At 38.2% G+C, this 23964-nt stretch overlaps 2 protein-coding genes across 8 annotated transcripts in view; both read left to right on the forward strand.

The window, feature by feature from the left end:
- The first annotated feature begins 980 nt into the window (after positions 1-980).
- jpt2 (Jupiter microtubule associated homolog 2) lies at positions 981-8364 on the forward strand. Its single transcript, XM_042505506.1, has 5 exons — positions 981-1145; positions 3148-3299; positions 4556-4707; positions 5866-5902; positions 6889-8364. The coding sequence occupies exons 1-5, from the start codon at positions 1090-1092 to the stop codon at positions 7140-7142; spliced, it is 651 nt and encodes a 216-aa protein (XP_042361440.1). The 5' UTR covers positions 981-1089; the 3' UTR covers positions 7143-8364.
- Positions 8365-10852: 2488 nt separating this feature from the next.
- The window catches only part of mapk8ip3 (mitogen-activated protein kinase 8 interacting protein 3), a 38035-nt gene continuing 24923 nt past the window's right edge, over positions 10853-23964 (forward strand). For 4 of the 7 annotated variants that reach the window (XM_042504952.1, XM_042504953.1, XM_042504957.1 and 1 more), the window contains exons 1-6: positions 13840-14257; positions 14397-14765; positions 20412-20532; positions 21073-21143; positions 21916-22007; positions 22984-23007. In XM_042504952.1, the coding sequence (XP_042360886.1) occupies positions 14027-14257; positions 14397-14765; positions 20412-20532; positions 21073-21143; positions 21916-22007; positions 22984-23007 (908 nt within the window). In that variant the 5' untranslated portion in view covers positions 13840-14026. Of the gene's footprint in view, positions 10916-12075; positions 12161-13839; positions 14258-14396; positions 14766-20411; positions 20533-21072; positions 21144-21915; positions 22008-22983; positions 23008-23964 lie in introns of those variants that run through there. The other 3 variants (XM_042504955.1, XM_042504956.1, XM_042504951.1) reach the window with 2 other exon arrangements.

Raw genomic sequence — 23964 nt, forward strand, 5'->3', positions numbered from 1 at the left:
GTGCACGGGTTTGTTCGTTTAAAAATCTCTGCGACAAGCCAGCAGGGCGGAGTTTTTTGTTTATTTTTATAAACAGTAGTGGAAGGAAGTATCCAGATCCTTTACTTAAGTAAAAGTACTAATACCACATGGTGAAAATACTCTCTTACAAATAAAAGTCCTACATTGACAATGTTACTAAAGTAAAAGAAAGTAAGCATATTCTGAAAAATATACTTAAAGTAATAGAGTTGTTTTTTTTTTTTTTTAAATAAATAACCAAAAAGTTTATACAAGTACAGCTGAAATACTTAGTTGATTAATCAGTTAGCCAACTGACAGGAAATTGATTGTCAATTATTTTGATAAACATCTATGTTTTTCTTTCTTCAATTATTAAAAGAAAGAAGAAAAACCCACCCCAAAACCCTGAAATTATTTTTAAATTGAAGAAAGAAAAACTTAGATGTTTATCAAAATAATTGACAATCAATTTCCTGTCAGTTGGCTAACTGATTAATCAACTAAGTATTTCAGCTGTACTTGTATAAACTTTTTGGTTATTTATTTAAAAAAAAAAAAAAACAACTCTTGTTACATTTTTTATGTAAAAGTCTTCATTTGTACAGTAAATTAAGTGCACAGTTAAATGTATTGAGGTTAAAAAGTATCTCCTGAAATGTGGGATAAAGTATAAAGTAGCATAAAAAAATATTCAAGTACAAGTGCCTCAAATTTGCACAGTATACATTCCACCTCTTTTTATATGCGACATGTATAAAATATTAGATAAATTAGCAGATGTAGCGCAAAAGACTGGTTTTAGAACAATTTGCAATAATTATACACCGCAGTCTATGCTTGTGCGCAATGCATTACGGACCCATATAATCTGGAGGGCTACCAGGTGACACAAAACGAGCGCACCTCCTCACTCAGCAGGTTGGCAGCAGACCAGTCATGTTCCTCCGTGTCACCGCTGGGTGGACTGAAACTCTTCACTCCGGAGTTTGGTTGGGCACACGCAGGCAGGGGGAACTCGCTGGCCGTCCAGTTGGCAAACTGACGAAGTTGTCTTCGGGAACTTGAAGGCTTCATAACAAAACCACTATGACTTCGACGAACATGTTTCAAGGGTTGGATACTGGATCCAAACCGAGTTCAAGGTGAAGAATGTAGCCGTTTAGCTTCGTTATCTGTGTAAGAAATGGCCGACGATGTCTTAAATCGAGCGTAGGCTCGGTCAGCTAATATCTCAATGTAGGTTATGTGACAGGAGCTCTTCGTTTGTTTTTGTCACTTTTCTGCTTTCATACACGCCGCTAGCACTTGGTGTTAAAAGTAAGTTGAGCTAAACGTGTGCGCGGTAGCTTAACTTGCTCTAGTTTAGTTTGAGTAGTCTCTCGCTAGCAAACTTAAAGAGTCAAGAATTAGCTTTCAAGCTAACCGACCAGGCGTTGTCTGCTGCGCCTGCGGAAGTGTGAAAGCCACTTCTGACTGCTCCTCTTTGTACTCGCCAACAACGGCGTTGTGGCCACATTGTTCTTGATGATACTCCCGTTTCCTTTTACTGTATTGAAAGCTTCAGCTCTTGGGTAATCTCCGCGAAGTAGTCAACTCTGCGTATGTTGTGGCTTTAAACAATATGAGAAAGAATAGCGTCAGTTTAAACGAGCCAGAGATTTCAGACGTATGGCGCCATTCACGGTATATAATCAGATAACCTGTTATTTAGTTGCGTTTGCTTAAGCTGTCGGCTCTACTTTAACATTTATAGACATGTTTCCTGCTGTTTTCTGCTCGTCTTTGTAACCAGAGTGCAGAAATGACATCATGTTTCTAACAGTAATCAGTAAACATGGATCTCCATGACTCAGGGGCACTCTGAAAACATGAGTGTCCTCTCCTTTATTTGGCAACGTCCTCTGACAAGTGTTAATTTTAATACACTGGCGCGTGATATGCAGTATGTTATGATTTAATAAAATTAAGTGAACCATTTAAAAGCCTTTATCTTTATTTGAAGTTTGCCTCAGCCAGGTCACACATGCTCAAGGGAATTGATTTAACCCTTTGAAATCAGGACAAATTTGCTTGATTTATTAAAAAAAATATTGGGAAGAAGGCATGAGCAAATTGAGAAGAAATGACCAAAAAAATTAGTAAAGAATACAAAAAATTACATAAATTATTTTAAAAAGCCAAAAAGGAACTTAAAACAGCAGCAACAACAACAACAAGGAATTGACCTGGAAAAAAGTGCTTAAAAAATATAATTGTTTGGTAATAATTTTAAATATGTAATTATCAATCAAATTTTATTTATACTTTTCAAACAAATTGAATGCAATTCAAAGAGTTTTACATTTTGAAGAAACAAAAACAAGAACAACAGAGGAAATAAGAAATCTTTATTTAAAAATAGAGGTTAAAAAACAGAATAAGTATAAACCATAAAATTGTGATAGCAAGACACGACATAAAAGCCAGACGAAAAAGATAGCTTTTTAGTTTACATGTATAAGTATCAATATTTCCAGCTCCTCTCCTCAAATTATGATAAATATACATTTTCCTTTGCTTTTTAAAAAAATATTTTCTAAATCTACTAATTTCATGCTATTTTTGAACACCTCTTACCATGTTGCTCATTGCCCGTTTCCCCATGTTTTAAAAGACATCGCAACAAACCTAATTGCAGAGAACATCAAGTCTCCTGTAGTGGAACATAACATATTACGCCTACCATCAGTGAGCCATGCAGATATAAAATACAGTGCTTTACACATTAATTTGGTGCAACAATGAAGCTAGGTTACATGTAAAACATGCAATATTTATTCTAATGTAACAAATTACAAACACAACTGTAAAATTCCTCCCACTTTAACAGTCTTGGGTATTGCTCTCCCTAAGATAGTCCTGACAACAACCAAAACATGGGCAAATGTGACCTATTTCAACTACTTAAGGTTGCATAATTAAAGCGTCATCTTGTCATATCTGCAGAAAAGTAATGTCTAATCTTGTCCTTTTTGCTTTTGTGTTGCATCTTTATTGTAAAGCACTTTGAGCTGCATCCCTTGTATTAGAAGTGCTCTATAAATATAGTTTATTATCAATGTAGTATTTTATATAAGTGGTACTGTAATCTTTCACCTCCTGCAGGGTCTTGCGGCCTCCTGGAGGTGGCTCCAGTGACCTGTTCGGTGGCTATGAAGATGACTCTGCAGCATCAAGAAGACCTAATAAGATGGCCTCTAAAGTTTTTGCTCCACCAGAGGAGACCCAGAATGTACCCAGACGCTCCAATCCTCCAGGTCAGACCAGTTTGTCAGGGCTAATATATGTGCAGAGGCAGGCCAGTCAAAACATCTATCAGTGTCCAGAAACCATTACTGTGATGTGATAATTCCAGTATAGACACTTTCACTGTTCCCTGCACCTAGATTTGACCCACCTACAGGTATTAGGGTGTATGTGGTTCATAGTCAAGTATGTTTTCAGTCCAGACTTCTGTTGAGAAATGGTGTGAGCACCACACAGGGACTGCTGAGTCACCCTGACAGCCATATCTGCCCTATTTTACTGTGGCATTAGCATCCTTGAAAAGGTCAATGAATTTCTGTCACTGTATGTGCACAGTATATGTCCCTCTCACAACTGGATTTCACCAGCAGCGTGTCAGTGACGTTATGTATGGGGCGCTGTTTTGATCCATCCTCCACGCAGCTCTGTCCCACCGGGTGCATTTGTGAATATTTCAGGAGCGGAGCGTCCTGCCGGCTGATACTGTGAGATTGTGATTCCTTGATTTTGTGATTCTATATCATATATATTTTGTTCATAATTGAGTTATCTATTATTCATCGGTATAACTGTTAAGATAGGTATGTTTTTAACTAAAAAACAACTAACTGGATTTTTTTTCACATTGATATGAATAATTACTATGATGAGCATGTTTTTTTAGCCTGAAACACAGCCAGGATTCTTTGATCTACTTCATTCATGGTTGGACTGTAGAAATGTAGCAAATCAAAGTGGGTAAAATACATCAATAAACAGAATTTAAACAGACAGATGGGGAAATCATTTATATGCAGCCTATTCAGCCTTGGTAGATCACAAAATCAAGGGAAAATGACCACAAAATAAAGGGAAAATGGCAAAATAAGCACAATGTCCGTAAGTCTACAGTATCAACTGGCAGGACGCTCCACTTCTGAAAAGCTCACAAATGCTCCCGGTGGGATACACAACCGTGTGGAGGAGGGAGCAAAACAACGCTGCAGACATAATGTCATTGACACGCTGCTGGTGAAACCCAGGGATGATTTTCTCATGCACATGGTATGATGCCTCAGGGTGACCGGTCATGAAAAAACTTAATTCAGATATCAAAATATGTCTTTATTTTATATAAGTAACCACAGAGCACATTTTGCCACAATGTCATTAATCTGCAGGACCACCAAATGTGCAGTGCAGCTCACCAGCAACTGAGTGGAGTGTGTCATTATGATGTCGTCCCTGATGCAAAACTTGACACATATCTCGGTTATACTTAATGTAGGTGGGAAGAGTAGTGGGATATTTGGGGAACCTGAACCTCCAACTCAGCAACAGAGACTCAAACCTCCTGGTGGACCAACCAGCAACATATTCGGTGCTGCAGAGAGCGAACCTGCCCAAAACCTGAACCGAAGCCATCCAAATAAGCCAAAGGTAGGCCACACATGTAAATTTTACACTCCACTTTGACTGTACTTTGGTTTTTATCGGTTTATTTTGATTTTATTCCTTTTTACCACAGATTGACACTTTGGCAGGTCAGCTTTTAGAGGAACAGTCATGCCCAAATTAAAAATGTATTATATCTACTCACCACTGTGCAGTTAGGGCCTAAAAGTCTTCTTTTTACCTAATTTTTGCCAATTTTTGAACCTCATTTTATCCTGTAAGTCTTGAAGTGAAATTGTGTCACACACACCAGTGTATCAGTAAGTCCTCCTGACCGGTCAATAGTGTTTGTGCAACCTGAGTATTGTTAGTTAAGACTGCTGAAGCTGTTCTCACAATCTCAGCAGCAACACTGACGATTTCCAGTTTTTTCAAAATTGTTAAAGTAACTAGTTTTCTGTTAATCTGTTGAGGTTGTTGATGGTGTTTGCACTTCCTAAAACTGTTTGCTTGCAGCCCTGTAAAGAAAGGCATGTAAATATACTGAGGTGTTTATCTTGCCTGAGAAAACACAAGTTACTATCCATGGGTTCCTTTTGAAAAGCCCTGTATGCTTGCAGACTAGGGAATCTTATTAATATCAACAATATTTATTATAATTCCCTTTTCTCAGGAGCTCAAAATGATGATGGGATCTTACCCAGAACTTTTTTTAAACAACCTGAAAAGAGTTTCTATCTTTTGCAATATTATCCTTTACTTTTTCATGCAAAGACTTTGCCACAAAATAATGCGTTTCATGTTTACAAAAATAAATTTATCTGTATCATGGAGAGATCTCAGAGCTGGAGACTACATTGAACTACTCCCAGCATGGGTAATGGTCACTTGCTGGCTATGACTCCTTTGATCCTTTACACACTGCACATGTGACAGAACCGTGGAAAATCTTAGACGGAAATGTTCAGCCATATTACAGGGTGTATTGACTATAAACATGTAGCTTGGTATTTCAATTGTCCTTTATTTAACCAAGTAAAAGTCCTTCCTGAAGGGATGGTAGAGAGGACCCATGATCATGGAAATTGCACTGTTTTACTGAATTGATGGTATTGTTGTATTGAAGTAGGATTTAGAAGAGATTGTAAGTCCTTTCAGTGATTACTCAGTGAGAAATCTCATTTATTTTTAATATTTTTACAGGACAATCTATGTGTGGGACCTGAGCCTGAATCGCCTGGTGAGTTTTTCTACATAAAGGAAAATGGCTTCAATAGTTAAACTGCGAGAAGATCATTCCTTGCTGCACAAAGTGGGAATATTTTTTTGTCTTTTTGGAGACACACATTTTATGGAAGTATTTTTCCCTCTTAAATCGTATCTATTATTCCAAAAGTGGAAAATAGGCTGAGCTGAAATATCACATATTCTGTGGACAACCTTATATAAAGTTGGTTAACGTAATTTTCTCAACCTCTCCTCATATAATAGCTCGCCTCTGAACTTTCTCAATTTTAATCTAAATATTTTAATTTATAAGGACACCAGACTGTACTTGGAAATTCAAGATGTGATCTCACAAGGGATTTCCATAATGGTAAAAATATTTCTATGGATAAATCATATATTTATAAAGGGGTTCATAATGTGCACAGGAAAGCCACCAGGCACAAAAATATATCAGCAACAGCAATCCAAGAAGAATGCACTTGTATGTCTAAGAACTAAAAGAAAAGGGATCTTTTAGAGGTGTTATTTATAGATTATTATGCAATGTTGGTTTTTTTTTAGATCAAATTGGGCTTTATGTGGCCCAAGAGCTTAAATGAGTTTGACACTCCTAAACTAAATGATGCTGAAGCTTTTATTTCTAGCTTAAAAACAGTTGCACAGTGTTGATTTAGTGCTTATCTAACCCTTTAAAACCTGAGCAAACTGGCTTGATTTCTTTTAAGATAATGGGATTATGAAAGGCAATTATAAGCTCAACAAGAAATGGCCCAAAACTTTTCAGGTTTCAGAGGTTTAAATGCTTGTTAAAGGCGTCTGAACACAGCACAAATAAACTGATGTTGATCCAGGTGTTAAGACAGTTTTTCAGACAGGTCTCAAATGTGACTCTTGAAAGAACTCTGTTATGTGTTCCAGGTGGAAATAGTGTCCATACGTTTCGGATATTATTCTGTTTTGGCATTTCTGTAAGACAGTTTCCTTTTCCTCTCCAAGCACCCGAACCGAAGGTCAGCCAGCCGGAGGTGAAGGAGGAAGCTGCTCCTCCAGCTCCCGTGCCAGCCAAGGAAGAGCCTGCAGCTCCGCCCGCCACTCCAGAGCCTGAGCCCCCTTCTTCCTCTCCCTCCTCCTCACGTCCTAATGAGACTGTTGAGCTGAAGAACCACGAGCCTCACCTGGGACCCAGGCCTCGCTCTCACAACAGGGTCCTCAACCCCCCTGGAGGAGTGTCTCGTGTGGTATTCTACTAATCAGCTGAACACACCTCTCCTCCTCCTTGTTTGTGTCCATACACTCTTTGTCTGCTCCCCTCTTCTCTCATTCCAACACCCCTCTCCCCACGGTTTCTTCACCTGTACGTCTGAACACAGTTCTTCTCACCAGATATTTTGTCCTCAACTTCTTGCACTTTCAGCCCTGTTTCTGGCTTCCAGCTCTTTGTCCAAATTTTCAGTGAAACCTGCAATAATTCAATCACAAATCAATCAATCAACAGGCTAGCTATGACCTAATCACTTCAACTGTGACACTGTTCAGTCTCCACATTGCGGTTACTTTTTTCCACAGTTTCTGTGTTTGTAAATGTAGTTTGACTTAAAGCACAGTTTGTCAGTTTGAAAAGGTTTTTGCATCTCGAGAATGGTTAAGACATTGGAGCACTTTTTCAGCGTCTTCAACAGTCAATTCATTTTTTGTGTGTGTAATAAAAATCCGGGCGTAAAAAAAAAAAATCAACAGCAGACATTTAAATTTAAGTGTTTGTTATAAACCTTAATGTATAGGCGTTCAATCAGGAGGGGGTGAACAGATCGTCTCACCGATGTGAAATGTTTCAGGGAGTTCCACTAGTGCCACCTTTCTATGTTGCTGGATCCTTATTGGATGACTTCATTAATCCTTTTTTGGCGGTTTTACAAAGAAATTCAAGTAATGACTGTACAATCAGAGCCTTATAATAATTTTCTCACCTTTCTTGCCTTCTCATCAATTATTGTATCATTTAAACATGTGTCTAACATCAACGATCTGCTGTCAGAGCGCAAACTCTGCTTCAGCATACAAGCCAAAAATTTGGAAACAAAGATGAATGCGATATTTACTCCCAAAATGTTTCTGCTTCCTTAAAGAAAATTCCATTTTGATTGTATGTGGATGTTTTGTGCAGGTACTTTTCTGCTTTGTCCTCATTGCTTAGCTTTATCTGAAAACATGGCCTTTTTTTTGCTTGGGGTAGGCCTCTGTTTATGTTTTAAATTAAAACGGCTGAAGACAAGTGAACTCTGGACAAGTGCGCGGTCTACCTGAGTCCAGGTGGGCTCATTGATGATCACTTTTTCACTCACTTCATGACGCACATTCATGGCTCTTTGGTGCCAGCCTGTCCCCCGTGTGTTGATGTGCCTGGCAGGCAATGAGCACAGCAGAAGAAGATAATCCTGTGTATTGCAATAAAACTGTTGTTTTGCATTTAAAGTTTGCTCATCTCATTTACTTTTCAGAAATGGAAAAAAAAATATTTTTCAGAATATTCGACAATCAATTACTGATTAAAAAGGGGTGAAATACTTTGGTTATCTTTTTTTTTTTAAAAATGGGAATACCATGCATACCTTCTGAAATGTTTCTCTGGATCAGTATAAATGTGGCATACAATCTAAGTCTTGTCTGCTCCACATTTATAGCTCATTCTTGAACCACTGACACTGATGCTTTTGTCCTGATTCGCCCTTAAGCAGCACTCTGCGGGCTGCTTCTTCTAAGAAAAAAAATGTCCCCTTTTTGCTGCGGAGGAAAATGTAGTTCTAGCTCTGCAACCACACATTAAAATCTGCAGTACTGTTTTTTATTTTCTCCTTTAAGCAACACTCTAAAAGAGCAGACAAAATAATGTTTGCACATGTGAGTATATACTGATACTCAGGGCTGTTGTACTATTTTCATGATACCCAGCAGCCCACAAAACTAGGTCACCTTTTGTTTTACATTTAATTGTTAAGTTTGATACTTAAAGGGACAGTTCACACCAAAATAAAAAATACATATTTTCTCTCTTACCTCTTAGTGCTATTTATCAGTTTATGTTGTTTTGGTGTGAGTTACAGTGTTGGAGATCTCAGCCGTGGAGATGTCCGCCTTCTCCAACGTAATGGAACAATTTGGCACTTGGCTTGTGGTTTCAGTTTCTTTTGGTAACTATTTCTATTTCTTTTTACTGAACTACACCTGCCAACTGTATCACAGTGCAGAGTGAATGTGTACCTACTGCTAGCTCACCTGGCATCAATGAGGATGCCATTAATGCTTTATCTTGTGCATTCATGACCAGTAGTAGATGTGCACTTCCTTTTGGGCTTTGATTCGATCCCTACACAAAAGTGCTCATATCAAGGTCTGTGGATTATTTTGATAAACTGGGTCAAAATTTCAGGAAAGAGCCTGTGTTGATCAAAGTGCCAAAAAATGCATTTGAAAAACGCAACAGTATTGTCTGAGAGCCATATTGTTCCATTATATTGGACAGAAGGTTGACATCTTTATGGCTGATATCTCCAACACTCTGCAACTCACATCGAAACGACTGATGAACAGCACAACAGGTGGGAGGAAAAATATGTGTTTTTGATTACAGGGTGAACTGTCCCTTTAAGTTTGCATTTCCTTTAAAAAGAAAAAAGAGCTATTACTTTTACATGATGTCAGCCTTGAAATTAAAATTTCACGCTCGTGTCCTTTTGTGCTCACAACTGTGGGTAAGACAGACTTGGCAATGGTGAAGAATCAGTTCTGGCTGATTGCTCGGGCCATTATGGCCAACATCTTGAGCAACCAAAGCCTCTTTCTCAATCAGCTTGTCTGAAAGAGAAATTTCAGCTCATGTTTCATGAGCACAGATGAACACTATATGAGGAAGACTACTGTGTAACCTCGTCAACCGTGATTACTGTGCACATAAGTATGATGTGAGAGCGAGACGGTTCAACAAACATTTTAGGCAATAATACGGGACTCTCACACCGGTGTTGTCAGTTAATTTTGCTGATTAGGCAGACCTCTTTGCAGGTTGAAGATAGGTGGAGGTGCTGTGAGTTTGTCCAACGCACTTCAGTATAAGCTCAAGACTTTAATATTACTTTTGCGTGACTTTGATGTTGAGCATCTTATGACTCAATGGCAGAAGGAAAAAAGAAAGTGAGAAATCCCAATTTGGGCGAGTCAAACTTTTTTCTATATTCTCTGAAAACGTTGAAGCCACTTCTTGTGTTTCTGTATGTTTTAATTTTTCTGCTCATTGTAATTTTTTTACCTGAGTAATTTTGAATTGCAAGATTTTTTCAATTAGATTTTAGTTGCCAAATACAAACGAAAGACATATTCAGTATTGTAAACCTTTAATTTTTACATGCTAAGAAAACTAAAAACATCTGTTTCACGACTCCAAGTTCATATACGCGTACATCTGTTTTGTTCACATTTGGTGCAGTACCAAACAGTAGGACTAAACCTCAAACCACTTTTTGGTTTCAGAGGACCACCCACATTCAGCTGTGAGCCTCTGAGGAAAACTGAACTGTAAAATGTAAATATTGTTGGTGTTTTACTGCCACCCACTGAATGAAAAAAGAAGTGAAGCTTCTGTGTTTGACTGTTGCATATTGAACATTAAAATTGCTGTGTTCCTTTTCAGATTGGCGATTTTAAGAGTAACATGTGAGTATTGTTAAGTATTATTATTCTTAAATTGTATAGTTATAATACTAATGGTTCTTAGTTATGGAGGTGTTTAAGATACATTTGGCTTGGGAGCTGTGGGTCCTTTATCCACACTTTTTATGCCTCATCGACCAGTTTTTGTCTCCATTGTTAATCCGCTCTACAGCAGACAAAAGCCCAAGCTACACTTGTCAGACTGAAAGAAAGTTCAAGTGAAAGATGTTTGCTCTCAACTTCTCTATTGTTTGTCATTTCATACGTACGCCGTCCTGTCTGTGGGGTCCTGAGGCTGTAATCACCCTGTCCTCTTAATGTAAGGCAATAGTCTTTGTAAAGCATAAATTCTTACCTGGTGATGATATTATCAATCTTTTACAAAGAACACCAGTCTATATTTGAAAATCATTTTGTTAGAAGTATGTTTGTTTTTTTAGACAAGGAATAAAAGATCCCTGTCAGGTCTTAATTGTTAAACTTTTCTGTGGTTAAGTTTGTGAAGGTAAATATACAGTACTGTGAAAAAGTCCTAGGCCACCTAAACTTTATTTTAGCAAGGTTAAAATGAGAATACATGTTTATTTCTCAGTAGTATCTTTACTAAAATACAACTAGAACATACAGGAAATATGTATGCAATATTAAAAATGCAAATAAGAAAGGATAAGATTATTTCAACAGGCTAAAGTTACAAGTATTTAGTGTAACCTCCCTTTCCACTTAGCACATCTTGAACTCTGCTAGTGTTGCATGAGATTTACAACACTAATCTTCTGGTGTATTTACACCTATACACCTCCTATTTATAAATCTACGTAGATTGTTTTGGTGTGAGTTGCAGAGTGTTAGAGATGTCCTTCCTCCCTGCTGCAGTCAGACTGTGCTCCCAGTAGACCACACACAACAATAACTGACTCCACTTGTACAGCTTAATACCACAAGTGCAATTTCACTTTCACTCATGCAACTGTGAACATTCTTTATTTAACTGTTGAGTTTCTCGGCATTGTAAATACTGTATATATTGTTTGTTTATGTCGTCCTCTGTGCTTATTTCCTTCATCTTCATCCTGCACGTTTTTTGTACTTATTTATTAATATAGTTTATTTTGCACTGTTATCTTGCTATTTTGCTATCCCTTTGCTGCTGCAATGTTGGAAATTTCCCCACTGTGGGACTAATAAAGGATTATCTTATCTTATCTTATCTTATCTTATCTTATGTTGGCTGAAGAGATGTCTGCCTTCTCTCAAATATAATAGAACTAGAGGGCACTCAACGCACCAAAAAATACATTTGAAAACCCCAACAGAATGGTCTCTTTACAGAAATCATGATGCGATTACTCAGTATAATCCATAGACCTTGCTGTGAGAAATTTTAATTTTGATTTCTTTTGGTCTTTTTACTGAACTACATCCACCAAACATATCTACTGCAATAAAATTTTGTCACTCTGTTTGTCTCTTTTGCAGAGTCAGGTGCATTTGCAGCATAAATGTCTGACGATGGGAATCTGAATTCCCTCACATCTTGGCTTGTCATGGAAAAAATGTTGAGGTAAGTACTTTTTTTGACCATATTTAAAATTGCATCCTGTTGGCAAAACATCCTGAAATCTTACATGAGCCTAAAAGTAACTGCATCTCTATATGCATTAATTTTCAGTATTGAGCTGCTGGTATGCCTAAGGCACTATTGATCCAAATTATCATTTATCTTAAAAGAGCAGCAGTCATTGTGCTTCTCATTAAGGGTGGCACTTTAGCATCATCTTCATAAGAAAAAAGTTAGTCAAACTCAGTGCTGATTTGAAAAAAAAAAATAGTTGTAAATTCTCTTTATTAAGTAGATTCTTTGTCAGCACTCTAAATATTCTTGATAATTTACTGTACTTAGTAAAAGATCATTTGAGTAGATTAAATAATTATTTCGAGACACTCTGTCTCCTGAGCTTCACTCAGTATTTACTGTAAAATCAAACTGAGAAGCAACTTTTGAGGAACAGAGCTGTTTCCCCCTGCGATAAATCCCCTGTGTGTTCATGTAGTTCTCATATGCTTCAGACAAGGTGTTTATGTGCACACACACATATCTATTAACCTTGACTACCAGATTTTAACTTTAATCTTTAAATAAGATAAAATAAATACAATGAGGTATCTATGGCCTAAATAGGTATGTATATATTGTTTGAATTGTGAAGCATTTTGTTTCATTTGTAGAGAGTGCATTGTCATTATTATTCTATTGTAGCACCAGGTACTGCTGCGGACTTAGGTCAAGTGAACTACAAAGGTAGTTGCAACTTCCGGTTTCAATTTCCAAAATAAAACTATTGGCAAGCATACGACTACTTAAACCAAAGTACAAAAGATATTCCAGATCCCCAGTTTGACCACTTGCGAGCAGCCCCCATTAAATGTGAGCGACTGGAATGACACATTCTCTTTCACTCTTGAACGTATATCAGGACGATGAAAACTATCTTCAGTGTCAGAAACCATCTTTGAGAAAAAAATTATTTGGCGTGTACTTTGAGTTTTTAGTTTGGTCTATTGCTGTGTTCTGTTCAAAGTTTGGATAAAACCTTCTAGAAATACTTCATATGTGGCCACTCCCAGGTTAAGAGGCTTGCCTTTCCATCGTTGCTTGCATAACAAGGCTATGTTGCCTTCAATTGGAATTAATGATGGTTAGTAGAAATGAACCTGCTGATGTTTTGAACATCTATCACCATGTTTCTTGTATTGTTATCACGAAAGCAGAAGTTGCAGAACATCACTCGGTGGAAACGCAGTCATCTCGCAATTGTGTTTTATTGACATTTTGAAAATATCGCTTAATTTTTGTGCAAATCTGTAATGGAAGACCACCTAGTAACTTGCTATTGCCTCTCGAGTCGGGATGTATTATTACAGAAGGGACCGCCGCCTCTGGCTGCTTAGCAGCGGATAACTCTGCAATACAATACGTAGGCATCTTTGACATAACATCAAAGGTCTAACTACTTCACCCTCTGTTGATAGGGTTACAAACTAAAATGATGTCCAGATCTTGCATAATGCACCTTTAACATGATCATAATTGAAGTCATGACATTTTGTAGCTTTATTTTGAAATCGTGGAGCTGGTTTCCGGTGTCCTGCGCCTGCTTTCCTCAATGCAGACGGTGTGACGTCAGCCAGAGTCGGTCAGCTGGCTCCTCCATCTGAACAGCAGGGAGAGCCTCTCCCATAGGGAGACATCACCATCAACGCCCGAGCCTGGCCAGCAGCGTCGGCCGCCCGCTGGAAGGGGAACAAAACATGGAGGAAACGATGTTATAGTGACGGATCGGCCATCGGCGGGGATCGGGAGCGTTAGATTATTTATTTACCTATTTATTAATTTATTTATTTCCCCTGCCAGCAATGGCCGGGGTCCATGGCTGCGGCTGCTGAGAGGCAGGTGCAATATCATCGACGAAGGCATTTCGCTGCTCGGCATGGGCTCAACGAGGGCCGATCCACAGGCTGGCCCGCTCCGCACCCTCTGCTCCCCGGATCTGATGCTCTCTGCGGGAGGAGAGCTGTAGCTGGGCCGCGTCTGGAGGCGATACAACGGGCTGCTGCTGGAGGAGGAGGGGGCCCACTTTACATCAAAATATTAGAGCCGGTAATTTCAAGGTTACGCTCAGCAGTTCAGTGAATGCGCGCTGCTGCAACATGGCATAAGTGATTTCTGTATTAGAGGAAAGACTGTGATTGAATGTGCCCTTTTTTTCTGCGCTGAGCGGATCCAAACCGTGTGACAGTCTCGCCTTACAGGCCTGAAAAACTGTTTGAGGCGCAGCATCTGGAAATCAGAAGCTGCCAAGATGATGGAGCTGCAGATAGACGAGGTGGTCTACCAGGACGACTACGGCTCCGGCTCCGTGATGTCGGAGCGGGTGTCCGGTTTGGCCAACAGCATCTACCGGGAGTTCGAGCGGCTGATCCGCAGCTACGACGAGGAGGTGGTGAAGGAGCTGATGCCGCTGGTGGTGAACGTCCTGGAGAACCTGGACGCGGTGCTGACGGAGAACCAGGAGCACGAAGTGGAGCTGGAGCTGCTGAAGGAGGACAACGAGCAGCTCATCACCCAGTACGAGAGGGAGAAAGCGCTTCGCAAGCAGGCGGAGGAGGTGAGTCACCCAGCGGCTGTGGTGGGCCTCTCCACCCGCATCATCACATCCAGCTTCACGCTGCTTCCTTCGTAGTCACGGTGCAAGATGTCAATGCCAGTAAACAGTCAATGTTAGGTACAAACTTTGATCAAGATAAACATATTTATATATGTATATATAGAAAAACGCATGTTTTATTCATTACTATCAGTGGTGGAGGAAGTATGCAGTTCCTTTACTTGAGTAAAAGTATGTGAAAATACTGAAGTAAAAGTCCTGCATTGAAAATATAAGGAAATAAAGTAGTAAAAGTAAAAGTACCCAATGCATAAAAATATATTTTTTAAAAAATTGTAAAAATCAAAACAAACCAAAAACAGATACAATTCATTTTGCCTATTGATTACTCCGCTAACCATTTGCTTCCTTCATAGTCATGGTGTCTGTACTGAGAGGTTTCACCAGACATGTGACTCATGTTTAGGCCTGTGACATGAGATTATTTATAGTCTCAATACACTGCTGACAAATTCCCAACACTTCTGTCAAGCTGTTTAGAAAATCTGTTGCCCTTTAATACAACTTAGAAGCCCATCATTAAGGTTTCATACCGATTATTAGTAGTTCATGAGACTAATAACCAATATTTGGAACTGGTATGCATTTACAAAAAAAATTGAAAATCTTTCTGTCAGTAGAGAAACAGAGAAAAACATTTAAAAAGTTATTTTGATTGCAAAAAAAGGATAAAATATTACACAATACCAATACGGTATGATGAAAAATTAAACAAAATCTATATTCACCATACATTGTGTAAAACTATTAATGATTGTACTTTGTATCTATTTTGAAAACCCTCGGAAACTCAAAACCCACAAGAGGGGTTTGAAAGGTATGTTTTCTTTAAAGGCTTCTAAATAATACAGTTTATCATAGCCAGAAATTTTGAAATTTGTTTATTTACGGTCATTATTTAAAAAAAAAAAAAATGAAGTCACACACCAGCCACAACCTTCTCTGATACGTAAGGTTCAGAGTCCAGAGGTGGAAATGATAATACTCAAATTAAAATTTTACTCAAGTAAAAATAAAAAGGATCAGACATAACATTTACTTTAGAATACGTTTATTTTTAATTGGCACTTAATCTCTGGTGTCAGAAAAATATCGCCAGAAATAATACATTGGTGGAAAATTTGAAGTAAAGCAAAAGAGTAAAGTCCTGCAAAAAATGGAAATTATAATATGCCTTTTTGATTCAAATCTGCCTTCCAGAGATATTGCAGGTGAGCCAAGATGTTAATGTCAAGAAGCAGTGAATGCGTACTCTTCGTAAAAAAAATCTTAGTAAGAAAAATCTTAATTTATAAAATAACTACAGCTGTTTGATTAAAGTAGCAAAGTAAAAAGTACAATATTTTTAGAGTCAAAATATAAAATGGCATGAAAAGAAAACATTCAAGTGAAGTACATGTACCTCAAATTTGTACTTAAGTACAGTATTTGAGTAAATTTACTTAGTTACATTCCACCACTCATTACCACTTCTACTATGATTGCACGTACTATCACTAGGTCTGTTATTACGACTATAATATTACTGGACCTGCAGCTGTTTTTGTCACAGCTACGATCACGAACAGTGCTTTCACCACTAAAAACATGAATGCTAACCAACAATAATGACAAATATGTAATACAAATGTCAGTTTTTACAATAAATAACAGAAATTAATTCAATTTTTGCGCTCATATTATACCTGAGATGCCACCGCGCAGCTGAAGTCTCCTATGCAAATACACATGCAAATACAAAGTAAGGACGTGATAGCGTACATACAGTATGTGGTGATAAAGTCACAGTCAGCAAAGCTTTGACAGATGACGCTTGTAAGCACGACTCTCAGTGGGCGTCTACACATGAAAACACAGCAAGAACAGGGACACAAACAATAAGAGTGGACATCAATACGGAGCTATTACATTACCGGCCAAGCTCCACCTCCAGAAAATCTTTTTTTTCTCTGTCTGACCAGTGTAACAGCAGCCGTGGGATCCAGCAGGCATCATAAAGCAACTTTAATCCTCCTCCTATCCAAAGAGGCCTCAGCATATCACTGGCAGCCCCTGCTAGTATCAGCTTAGCTCAGCTTTTAGTGTGTTTCATCATCTGCTCTCCCCGCTGTGTTTCCTCCATAGACTGCTTATCTAGTTTGTTTTCACTGTAAGCTGTTAATTGAGGACTTGCTGATTCATAGTAACATTTCAGTGTTAGCACATTTAAGCTTATTTTAATGTTATGACAGAAAAACACTTTTTTGTGTTTGTATTGTAATTAATACTAGAAAACCAACAGGCACTGCAGGTAACCATGGCATAGTTCATCGGTTTAGATGCCAACAGGTTCAGACATGTTTATTTTTCCTAAAACTGAAACCAAAACCGAAACTAAAAGTGTCTTTATGATAACTTGCTGGGGAAGATAAAATAGGAAAACATCATAATGACTGTATATTCCTCAGATATAGAAATCAGAAGGCAGAGCTGGTGCTAACGTAGCTCAGTAAACTAAAACATGCTTTAAAATCAAACCTTTTCCTTACACAAGAACTTGGAGATGACACTGTTCATTCCAGTTAAAATCTATTTAATAGTCGTATCCTGATACACTTTTTCTCTTTTGCTTACCAGTAATCCTTGAGTTAATTCATCACCTGTAGCACATATTTCCACAATTTCATTTGTCATGACCATTACTGTATTATAAATTACATCTATAATTTTTATTTTCTGTATCAAGGGAAGGTTTTGATCAGTGTACCGGCACATTTACGCAGAGGAGCTGCTGGTACTATTTTTTCTGCTAATTGCCAAACAGTTCACTGAAGCAGTTGGCAGTGCTTTGTGCTTTTAATGAGCATATACTTGTAATCTTTTAACTTTCTGTGTCTGGATCCTTCCAGCAAAAGCCGTGTTTCATATTGGACTCAACACTGCCAGTGTCAAAAACTGCTGTTTCCATTTGTCACCTAAAAATGAAAACATGGGAATATAGTGTCCAAGTTGCAAAATACCAAAGTAATCCTTTAATAAAATTGTCTTATATGGTCAAGTGTATTTGATCGTCTTTGGCATTGAGGGCTCTGTGGTTATGTTTGCAGCCAGTGAGAGAAGTCAATTTACATTTTCGGTTCAAATTAGGTGACATATTTAAATGGAACAAATAAACAGACAGTTATGTCTGACATCAGAGGGCTTTAATGGGGGATGGGACGACGTGCGAGGGGTGGGGAATCATAGAAAATCAATAGCACACAGAGCACACTGAGGGAGCCTGGCACTGTAACCTGATTTGTGCTTACGAGGAGCAGAGACTGAAAAACAAAAGCAGAGAGAGAGAAAGCTGCAGTATGAGTGAGTAAGCGCTTGGGCCGGATCGGACAGAGGCAAAGGCTAATACAAAGAAAAGGCAGTGTGAGAGAGAATCTCAGAGCCGGAGGAAACAATAACACGCCCTCTCGCAAGACACCGCGAGCAACAAGCAAAAAGCGGCTCAGATTACAAGGTTATTAGGCTCAAGCTAATTGTAAACAAAGCCCCAACTCCCTGTCTGCTCATGAAGCCTTCACCAACATATCCAGGATCACAATTACTAAACTGAGGTTAACAAAATCAGCCATTTTGTAGCATCTTTGATGTTTTCTGTCTTTTTCTGAGATGGCACGCTGGAACGATCCATCACTTTGTATCAAAAAGACTGTTCAGAGGGTGATGACAGTGAAATATTTATTACCTCTGCCTCTGACCATGCTCTTATCATCTTCTCTGTTGGTGTGATTTGGTTTTAGTCCCTGAAGCATGAAAAAATGATTTAACTTAGCTTTAATCCATGTGTCTGTCTTCTTGTTCTGCAAATTCAACATGGTCAGAAATAGATTTCTACATATACAACCTGAGAACTTTTTCTCAAGGTTTTATACTAATTGCAAACAAATACAGTCTCCATTTTGCACTATATTTCATTATTTTCATGCTGCTGTGAGTTCAAGAGTGACCATATTGCAGTCACTTAGCTATGGTTTGTCCAGAGAGCACATTAGCTTCACTCACGCGTCACATGACATCCTAATGAGTTATTCATACTGGACAGGACAAGACACCAAGTACCAGCCCATAAATACTTTTGAAAAATGCACCACAATGTCTGTCATCAACAAACCCCTACAATACTGCATGCTGTACCGTCATAACGGTATGCATTTTAACAGCAAATACATTTGCATTTTAACAGCAAATACTCCGGAGATTTGAGATGTTAGGTGTTTGATGCAGGTAACAGTGCAGGATAGAGGAGTGCATTTGAAGGGCATTGCTGCAGTACGTGCTCCCAGTCCAAAGGGATGGGATGAAGGATGTTATTTTATGAAGCTGTGGTCTGCTGCTCTGAAGCTAGAACAAATACACAGCAGAAAAGTTGTGCCAGTTTTAGGTGCATTAATAATCTTAATTGCCTAATATCAACAGACCACATCCATGCCTTTATGTATTGGAGAAAAAATATTCTTTTTGTGAAGCTCTGTTTTATGCTGAAGAAAACACACAATGCTGTCCCTGAAATATTGTATATAATTTGGAAAAAATAAATGTAAAAAAATTAATGGTAAAAATAAAGCACACTTTCTATACAGAAATTCTCATTTATAACATAAACAATATTTACATATATTCAAAAAAGAAGAGGAAGTATACATTTATATAGTACTACCACTTCTCCATAACTCCAACTGCCTCATACATACATATATACAACGTATACAACTCACAAAAACATATTGTACATTTCAAATATACACCCCATGTCAGTCAGATGTAACTACAGATGTATTTGTCTCTTTTATTATGTTGAAGAAAAGGTCCAAAAAACAAAACAGTATGACAGCTGTATATTCAGCTTGGTCATTGATAATAAAATGCAAATTCACTTTTATTGAGTTGCTTATTTGCCAGTAAGTTGATATGCTAAAGAAATGTGTCCTGTAAAATGAAATTGCAAGTAGAGTAACATCTCTGATACTTTACTGTGCTAGACAATATCAATGTTAGTAGTTTTTTTCATACTGCAGGTCATCGTATTGTAGCAGTTGTTTTTTTTTGTGTGTGTGGTGCATATCTGCTGCATATTCCTGGTTCCATAGTCTCCCTGCAGTCAGAGGATTACAGTATTAAGACTTTGTGGACTTGCACTGAAAAAAGGACGTCATTGTGAACAGCTTTATATAAAAAAACAAAACAAACGTGCAACGCGAAAGGGAAGTAGGCTGCTCTGTGTGTTCCTCAGAGTTTATGTGTACATTGTGACGTACTTTACAGAGCTGGTGACAAACTTCAACCTCTCTGTAAGAGGGCAATGCTTTAAAAATTACAGTCATCTTGTCCAAACACACTTGAGTCTCGGATTCGTGCAGGGTAGACTGCACAGACTGCAGACTACACAACACTGTGTATTAAGCACAGGCAAAGTAATCTTAGTGTACAGTGTTTTTTCATATTAGTTGCACCATACAGTAATTACAATGCTATAAAACTTGTGACTTTCTGTGCAGTTTGTGAATATTTCCAGCTGTGTAAAGCCTTCTTTTTTCCTCATGTGTCTCCCATCAGAAATTCATTGAATTTGAGGATGCATTGGAAGCTGAGAAGAAGGACCTGCAGGTGCAGGTGGAGTTTCTGGAGCTGCAGGCGAAACAGCAAGAGCTCAAGACAAAGAATTATTCTGACCAGAGTGAGTGTACAGACATCCATGTTACAAACTTTAACACTGGAAAATAGGGTCGAGGTTGAAGAATACCAAGCTTGCCCTTTAAGGTCTAGTTTCATTACCTGGACAATGAGTTTTAAAAGTTATATGATGGATTTATCTTAATTGCTCTAAAGCTATTCAAGTGGTTCAGATACACAAAAGAAAAAGTAATACTGAAGTTAAAATGGGAAGATGGAAAGGGAAGTAGACACACTATTGGTGGATGTTGTATTTTTAGATTATGATGCTTTTGTGCGTTTGTCAGTGCCTTATGAATACTGGCACACATATTTGATTGGCACTTTTGTTGTTTTCTTTGCCATCTTCCCATAAAGTTTTTTTTTCTTGATGTTTTTCTGTCAATATTTCCTGTGGAGTTCAGACCCAAAAAGCTATCTTAAACACTGGGACGCAAGACTAAACATTAAAAAAATTACCTCAGGGTTGTCTCTTTGCACCAACTGTCAGAGTCCTCGTGGTGTTTTTGTGCTGTTAACACTGTTGTCTCTCTCTGTCTCACAGTCACTCGGTTGGAAGAGCGAGAATCAGACATGAAGAAAGAGTACAACGCCCTGCACCAGCGCCATACTGAGGTAACATCCAGCCCCAAAAAATATCAACTGAAGTCCCTAAACCTTCCATTTGGAGCAAAAATCTTACATTTTCATTATTTATTATATCTTCAAAAACCACCAAACATACCTGTTAACTACTGATTCGAATGCTGCTAATATTATCATCCGCAACTGTGCAAAACAGTAAATTAGGCAAAATAATGTGGTAAAAGAGCATACCTCTGATTAGCATGCTGTGCTTTTCTACAAATCAAATGCTTTACATTGGTGCTGACCATTTCTGCATAACCGTATTGTTTAGCATTTAATGTGTTCTGTCCTACATTTGAGGCAGTCGTTTTGGCAAAGAAAACCCTTTAAAGTGCAGAAATGTTTGTTACGGATCACCTAAGACAAGCAAATCTTCGCAAGTAAATGGAAATCATCTTTCTGAAAAGCAGAGAAACACAATTTAAAAATCAAAAACTGGTTGTGTACATTAAAAAAGAGGGTCAGCATTAAAATAAGTCAATAAGACCGGATAAATGTGATTTGTAGTATAATAAATAGCAGTATTAAAAAGTCTTTATGGTCCTTTGAGCTTCATAATCTTATAGTCTGATTTTACTTCGAGTTATCCAACATTTAGCAGATTATAAATGCTGTAATTGAATCATTTTAATCCTTTTACATGCAACGTATCTACTTACCAATCCATGGGTGTCTCTCGTGCTCTCTCATCCTCAAACATATGCTTTTCGCTTCCTCTTTTCTCACATCTTTTTCTTTATCTTGCCATCGTACATCACAGATGATCCAGACGTACGTTGAGCACATAGAGCGGTCCAAAATGCAGCAGGCAGGGAGCAACAGCCAATCAGAAGGCCCCGGCTGTGGACGAACGTGAGTTGTTTAAATGCGTTTGCTAATGTGTAACGGTTGCACGTATATCGTTGTGTGGATTTGATTTGTAACTTTCATGCATCGTCTTGTTGCAGATGTTTCTTGTTTTGTCCTTAGTGTGTTAGGCTTTTTGTGTTTCAACTTGCTTATTGTGTTGATGCTGGCATTTGTTTGTCAGGTGATGAACAGCTGCAACTTTTTACCCATCGACAGAGAGGAAGTGTGCAAAGAAACCTGGCAGCCATTATGGGTCTTGTGGGAAGTAATTAGAAAAAAATAAAAATTGGAGTTTATTCTCCAGTTTGCAGTGTTCAGCAATTGGCCCGACCCACGAGTCCTGAATATTTATAAGCGTGAAGCGAGACGAGGAATGGGACATCTGGTGCTGCTTCTGTAGCTGAAGTGCAGATTAGTCGTGTTCACTATACACAGTGCCTTAAAAATCTATTCAGCTTCACCGTCTCAGGCATCCTAATCCTACAAATCTTCATCAGCTTTTATAAAACAGAAGACTGACTTATTAGGAATGTACCCAAAAACAAATACGCTATTCAGGAAAGCATGAATAATGCAATGGAAACAGTTATTTTAAATAAATTTGCTTGTTATTATTTTGGAAAAACGTTAACATATCCATTATGTTTCTTCAGATAGATTCATATCATTGTGGATCTCTACGAGATAAGAATAGCCATTCCTTTTGCAAAATTGGACCTTGATTTGGCTATCTAGTTGTTTAATTTACTTCACATTATTGAAAAGTGATTGCTGTATTCTGAGCGAAGAAAAAAATCCTCAAAAAGTTTAGTTGTATAAACACTTTAAAAGTCGAGTCAACTTGTAAAAGTGAAAAGGTGTGTTTGTGTGTGTGTTTGTTTCATTTGTCATGGCATGTTCCTGCCTTCTGTCTCTCTAATCAGTGTCTGTCTGTCTGTCTGTCTTGCTGGCTTGCTCTCTGTGCTGCTGTTTTGCACAGTCAACGCCACACATGGAGGAAAAGGTAAATCCAACATGGTCCCACAACTGCCCTCACACCTCTCCCTCAGCTCCGCCATCTAAACCGGCCTGTTTCTGACCTAAAATGTGACTTAAGATCTGCTATTGCCCCTCCTCATATTTTTGTCGTGCTCCAAAACCTTGTGGAAAGAATCATCCCTTTAAGCGTTTGCTTTATCAGTGGTTAATGCTTGTGACAACAATTTATGACCTTGAATGTGTCAGTAATGTTGCATTCTTATGAACAGTGAAACAGGGAATGGTTGAAGTCATGTAAAGCAATGCAGTCTATATCTTCTTCTCTTTCTCCCTCATTAATTGCAAGTCAGTCTGGCCATGTCTTCTCTGCCTGCTCTGCTTGTCTGTCTCGCTCTTCCAGAAGTGGAACAATATTTTTATGACAAGAAAAAGCAATAATATAGATAGATATTGATATTAAACAAAGAAGAAATAGATATTTTCTGCAGGTCTTGTACTTTTTTCTGATGTGGAAGACACAAGATTTTATTTGAACTTTGCACATGCAGTCACAACTTGAGCTGTGCATGTCTGATATATTAAAGAGTAGTAGATCTAAGTAGATACATTGATTTCCTGCCTGCACATGCAGTTCGAGTTAGTTTTGTCCAGGAATCATACAACCTAAAGACTGCATGTAGTTTATCAGCCATACATGAAACTAATTCCTTTATAGGAACATCTTTATATATCTTTTTTGTGAACCTGCCTGTGGTTGCCTGTGTCGATGACTCGGTCTGTTTGAATGAATTGCATCTGTATCCCCAGATAATGAATGAAAAGCTGGGAAAAAAAGACATGAAAGCACATGAGGCAAATGTGTCTGCATGCCCTCAGAGCCCGTGTTTCTTGTTGATGGGCCTGTAAATCAGCCATTTTGCCTGTCCCCTAGAATCTCGGTCTCTGCTGTGCTCTACTTCCACATCACTAGATTTGAAAATAT

This window comes from Plectropomus leopardus, chromosome 17 (assembly GCF_008729295.1).
Source record: "Plectropomus leopardus isolate mb chromosome 17, YSFRI_Pleo_2.0, whole genome shotgun sequence".
Lineage (NCBI taxonomy): Eukaryota > Metazoa > Chordata > Actinopteri > Perciformes > Serranidae > Plectropomus > Plectropomus leopardus.

Bases quoted from the DNA above. Each gene is read 5' to 3' on its own strand.
- jpt2 (XM_042505506.1), top strand. From the start codon at position 1,090: ATGACTTCGACGAACATGTTTCAAGGGTTGGATACTGGATCCAAACCG. The intron at 1,146-3,147 runs GTGAAGAATGTA...CACCTCCTGCAG, and splicing joins GGATCCAAACCGAGTTCAAG to GGTCTTGCGGCCTCCTGGAG. The intron at 5,903-6,888 runs GTGAGTTTTTCT...TTCCTCTCCAAG, and splicing joins ACCTGAGCCTGAATCGCCTG to CACCCGAACCGAAGGTCAGC.